The sequence below is a fragment of the Hyla sarda genome, chromosome 4 (genome assembly GCF_029499605.1).
Source record: "Hyla sarda isolate aHylSar1 chromosome 4, aHylSar1.hap1, whole genome shotgun sequence".
Classification (NCBI taxonomy): Eukaryota; Metazoa; Chordata; class Amphibia; order Anura; family Hylidae; genus Hyla; species Hyla sarda.
Window position 1 is genome coordinate 56,457,181 of NC_079192.1, and position 6,000 is coordinate 56,463,180.

Here is a 6,000-nt window from a genome sequence, read left to right on the forward strand (position 1 = left end):
GCATAGACTTAGGACAGTGATCTCAAACTATGGCCCTCCAGATGTTGCAAAACTTCACTTCGCCGTTGGCTGTCTGGGTATGCTGGGAGTTGAAGTTTTGTAGCATCTGCACGGCCAAACGTTGAGACCACTGATTTATGACATTTAAAAGGCGTACCGCAGCCATAGACACTATCCATGGAGGGGGCATGTCAGCCGCGGCGCCATGCCTTCTGCAAGGGAGAGCCATGGCCCCATACAGGAGATTGCAGGGGGGGTCCCAGCATTTGGCCCCCCACGATCAGACACTTATCCCCTATCCTGCAGCTCCCGTGATCTCCTGTACGGGGCCGCAGAGAAGTCTGCAGGAGGCGCCATGTCGTCCCCAGGGAGCTGCAGCAGACACGTCCCCTCCATGTATCTCTATGGGCCCCATACAGGAGGTCCGACCGCTGGGACCCCCCCCCCCCCCCTCGATCTATCCTTCGGATAGTGTATAAGTTATATTGCACTACAGTTCTCCTTTAAGAGTATGAAGTCAAAAGAAAAGGAAAGATTAAAAAAAAAAAAAAAAAAAACAACACTGGAGGTTTCATAGGAAAATACAACATAAAACATTTATCCAACTGACCTGAAGAATGTGTTCTGTTTCTTGAGCTCACCCGGAGATCTACCTTCAAGTTGGCCAAATCCTCTTCATCCAAAGCAATATCCCCCCAGAAAGCCACTAAAAAAAAAAAAGTGAGAAAACCAAAGATTAGAGGCCATGCCTGACTGTGCGTTTTATAAAGGTTCTTAATAATGGACTGTAACTATGATGTGACTCTCCACGGCCGGACTCAAAGAGAATGGAGACTATCTGGGGTAATTCATATCATCAGTTTTCAGTCACACAACCTTTGTGTAGCCAGGATTACACAGCGGAAGACCCCCGACTAGTCCGGTCCTTACATCTTACTTTGTAGCATTATGCAGGAAAAATCTAAATATTAAAAAGGAGGAAAAAAGCACTTGCAAAAGCCAATATTTTTTTAGTGGACATTTCAACAAAAAATGTTATTAAAATAAATCGTGAAACGTTGCCTTAAAGGGGTAGTCCAGTGGTGAAAAACTTATCCCCTATCCTAAGGATAGGGGATAAGTTTGAGATCGCAGGGGGTCCGACCGCTGGGGCTCCCCGCGATCTCCTGTACGGGGGCCAGGCTCTCCGGCCAGATGTCGGGTGTCGACCCCTGCACGAAGCGGCGGCCGACACGCCCCCTCAATACATCGCTATGGCAGAGCCAGAGATTGCCGAAGGCAGCGCTTCGGCTCTGCCATAGAGTTGTATTGAGGGGGCGTGTCGGCCGCCGCTTCGTGCGGGGGTCGACACGCCCCCTTCGCGCGGGCTGTCAGGGCTCCGTACAGGAGATCGCAGGGGGCCCCAGCGGTCGGACCCCCCACGATCTGCAACTTATCCCCTATCCTTAGGATAGGGGATAAGTTATTTACCACTTGTTCACTACTGGACTACTCCTTTAAAGGGGTATTCCAGGATCTCTTTTTCTTCAGCTTTTGAGACCATGATGTCAAGTTATAATACTGTGTAATTTGCTTCTATTACCTTCGTGTGCAATTTTGTCCCATTTTTATGCACAGGACCCACACCCGCACGTACTGTAGTGCAAAGTCTCTTTATTTTACTGTTGTCTCTGACCTTTCCCAGAATTACTAGTAGTGTGTTCAGGACATTGTGGATACCGGCACCTGTATGGTAGGTTTTAGTGGTTGTGCCAGGATTGTTCTTATTTTTGAGAGTGGACTTTTCATAGTTACTAGTAGCTTACATTTCATCTGTTGACCTTAAAGGGGTAGTCCAGTGGTGAAAAACTTATCCCCTATCCTCTCTGGCCAGATAGCGGGTGTCGACCTCCACACGAAGCGGCGGCCGACACGCCCCCTCAATACATCTCTATGGCAGAGCCGAAGCGCTGCCTTCGGCAATCTCCGGCTCTGCCATAGAGATGTATTGAGGGGGCGTATCGGCCGCCGCTTCGTGCGGAGGTCGACACCCGCTATCTGGCCAGAGAGCCTGGCCCCTGTACAGAGAGATCGTGGGGGGGCCCCAGCGGTCGGACCCCCCGCGATCTCAAACTTGTCCCCTATCCTTAGGATAGGGGATAAGTTTTTCACCACTGGACTACCCCTTTAATAGGCCCAGAGCGGTGTACACTGGCATCATTTTCTACTGATATGCCGGCACATACCCCAAATGTATGAAGTGTGAACAGAGCCCTGAGAAGCTTCCTTCCCCCCCATCTCTACCTTTTAGTTCAGTAAAAATTTGGGTAAACCATTGTGCGAGGGTTAATTTAAGGTATTAGAATAATGAAACTGAGAACAGTGCTATTATTTGTTCATATAACACCAGTATGTAGGGCAAAAGTTCAAGAGCATATACTGTGGTACCCAAGTCGGCAACCAACCTATCAAAAATAGTAGCCAAACACCATGTTGTACAAGCACTGTACTGTATACAATGTACTTTGTTAGGACAAACAGTGGAAGTCAGTGATGGGGCCTACATGTTATTTGCCCTGTCGGGATAGCTTTGCGCCAGAGAGTAGGAATAGCAGCCAAGTTCCCAATTCCACTATTGATGAGACTTTTTCTTAAAAATAAGCAATCTCATTTGAAGAAAAAAAAAAAATCCCATTTCTATTCATTTTTAGCTAGGAGCAATGTGTTGTGACTTCAGGAATTCTGCTCTTCTGTATGGAAGCCGTCACTTAACACACTGAAGAATGTAACAGCTGCAGTCTCACCTGGATCTTGTTCTTACATAGCCGTAGCATTAAAGGGGCACTCCACTGGAAAACTTTTTTTTTATTTATTTTTTTTTTTTTTTAAATGAACTGGTGCCAGAAAGTTAAACAGATTGTTAAATAACTTCTATTAAAAAAAAAAAAAAATCTTCATTCTTCCAGTACTTATCAGCTGCTGTTGTGATCCACAGGAAGTTCTTTTCTTTTTGAATTTCCTTTCTTTCTGACCACAGTGCTCTCTGCTGACATCTCTGTCCATTTTAGGAATTGGATAAATGAAGAAAATGCGCATATCACCCCTCATCCGGGGTATCAAATGGCTAGGATAAGCTGCCAAGCCTGATGGTCACAGGAGGACATGGATCTTCCTGTAGGAACTGAAGAAATTATATAGAAAAAGACCACTGGAATCCAGGTGCTGCTTTATCCAAAGATGCAAGGATATAGGTAGGTATTGTTAACCAGATACTTTTATTTATGTTGTAGCATACAAGTTAGCAAGATCATGACGCGTTTCGGGGTCTGCTACCCCGGAGATCATCTGAGGAAGGGGTAGCAGACCCCGAAACGCGTCATGATCTTGCTAACTTGTATGCTACAACATAAATAAAAGTATCTGCTTAACAATACCTACCCGCATCCTTGCATCTTTGGATAAAGCAGCGCCTGGATTCCAGTGGTCTTTTTCTATATAATTTCTTCATTTTAGGAACTGTCCAGAGCAGGATAGGTTTGCTATGGGGATTTGCGCCTACTCTGGACAGTTCCTAAAATGGACAGAGGTGTCAGCAGAGAGCACTGTGGTCAGAAAGAAAAGAAATTCAAAAAGAAAAGAACTTCCTGTGGATCATAACGGCAGCTGATAAGTACTGGAAGAATGAAGATTTTTTTTTTTTAACAGAAGTAATTTACAAATCTGTTTAGCTTTCTGGCACTAGCTGATTTTAAAGAAAATGTTTTCCAGTGGAGTACCCCTTTAACTATGATGAGCAGAGCAATGAATGCCAACTAAGACAACACTGGTACTAAATGTGAACCCAAGCAAATGTACACAGGGTTACATGGGATCCAGCAGTCAATGGATCAGTATACAATTGTCTAGTGTTTTACACAAATCACAGTCCATACAGTGCCAAATATCCGGCATCTAAAAGGTCACCTATACTACAAAACACTTTTATAAACCTAACACTAGCACTCCACATCATAGTTAAAGTTTTTTTGTTTTTGTTAATACAGATGACTTCAGTATATATGCCCCATTAGGGCATACAAAAGTCATAGAGCAGTGGTCTTCAACCTGCGGACCTCCAGATGTTTCAAAACTACAACTCCCAGCATGCCCGGACAGCCGATGGCTGTCCGGGCATGCTGGGAGTTGTAGTTTTGCAACATCTGGAGGTCCGCAGGTTGAAGACCACTGTCATAGAGTGATGTCCCCTACTCAAGACCCACCCTTCCCCCACCTCCGAGACAGAACATAATCACTGATACATCTACAATACAGATGCAACCATGGACGACCAACAAATGTTCAAAAGTCTTTCCCTTCAGAAAGAGCCCGCCATGTAGATCGGAGGACCACCCTCTAGAACAGTGGTCTTCCACCTGCGGACCTCCAGATGTTGCAAAACTGCAACTCCCAGCTAGAGATGAGCGAACTTACAGTAAATTCGATTAGTCACGAACTTCTCGGCTCGGCAGTTGATGGCTTTTCCTGCATAAATGAGTTCAGCTTTCAGGTGCTCCCGTGGGCTGGAAAAGGTGGATACAGTCTTAGGAGACTCTTTCCTAGGAATGTATCCACCTTTTCCAGCCCACGGGAGCACCTGAAAGCTGAACTAATTTACGCAGGAAAAGTCATCAGCTGCCGAGCCGAGAAGTTCGTGACGAATCGAATTTACTGTAAGTTCACTCATCTCTACTCCCAGCATGCTGGGAGTTGTAGTTTTGCAACATCTGGAGGTCTGCAGGTTGGAGACCACTGCTCTAGAAGATCAATTTTTATACTAATGTTGGGTGACTTGTCTGTCACCACTCCTCAATTTCAATTGTCTGCCTAAATACTTGTTGTTAAAAGGGGCACTCCGGTGAAAAACAATTTATTTAAAATCAACTGGTGCCAGAAAGTTAAAACCGATTTGTTAATTACTTCTATTTAAAAAACTCTTAATCCTTCCAGTACTCATCAGCTGCTGTATACTACAGAAGAAGTTATTTTCTTTTTTGAATTTCTTTTCTGTCTGACCACAGTGCTCTCTGATGACACCTCTGTCCATGTCGGGAACTGTCTAGAGTAGGAGCAAATTCCCATGGCAAACCTATCCTGCTCTGGATAGTTCCTGACACGGACAGAGGTGTCAGCAGAGAGCACTGTGGTCAGACTGAAAATAAATTCAAAAAGAAAAGAACGTCCTCTGTAGTGTACAGCAGCTGATAAGTACTGGAAGGGTTAAGATTTTTAAATAGAAGTCATTTACAAATCTGTTTAATTGTTTTTCACCGGAGTACCCCTTTTACTCACCGTCCTCCTTTCCCCCGTAGCGCTGCTACAGCTGTTCGGTCCTCTGGTCCGATCTTCTTCCTTCTTCCGTGTGCACGGATCATCACACAGCGTTCAGCCTATCACCTGCTGAGGCGGGACATCGCTGTGGTCAGTGATAGGCTGAGCTCAGTGTGACGATCCGTGTACAGGGAAGAAGACCGGACTGGGGGACTGAACAGCTGTAGCAGCGCTACGGAGGAAGGGGAGTTAAAGTTTGTTTTCTTTTTCTTTTTGCAGCCCGGGCACAACGGACTGAAGATAATTTTCACTAGTAAGGTACCCAAAAAAATAGACTTTCTAAACTAGACAAACTCTATAAATTGAGATGATCCAAACAACCGTGAGGCTTTACATTGATACAGTCTTCCTGAACCTCCACCATTGAAAAAGGGGATGCAGTTCCCCGAAACGCGTCTGGTGTTAAGACAACCCTGCACATCATCTGAGACAATCGTTACCGCATTGCCGGTCCTCACCTGCTCCCCGTGCCGTCGGGGTAGAGAGGATCCCTCCAACGTTGCCATACGCTGCTACGACCGCTAGGCTTCACAGTGCTGCCACACGCTGCTTCCCAGCCATCATCTCCGACCCCCGGCACCGGATCCTATCCCCCCTCCTACATTTCTCCCGTGCCGCCGGGACAGAGGGACGTGTATCCGGATCGCAAGCACA

General features: G+C 45.9%; 1 protein-coding gene across 3 annotated transcripts in view; it reads right to left on the minus strand.

Moving 5' to 3' along the window:
• Positions 1-6,000, minus strand: part of BMP1 (bone morphogenetic protein 1) — a 125,889-nt gene that overhangs the window by 84,293 nt on the left and 35,596 nt on the right. For all 3 annotated transcript variants that reach the window (XM_056571077.1, XM_056571078.1, XM_056571079.1), the window contains exon 2: positions 611-706. In XM_056571077.1, the coding sequence (XP_056427052.1) occupies positions 611-706 (96 nt within the window). The remainder of the gene's footprint in view (positions 1-610; positions 707-6,000) is intronic.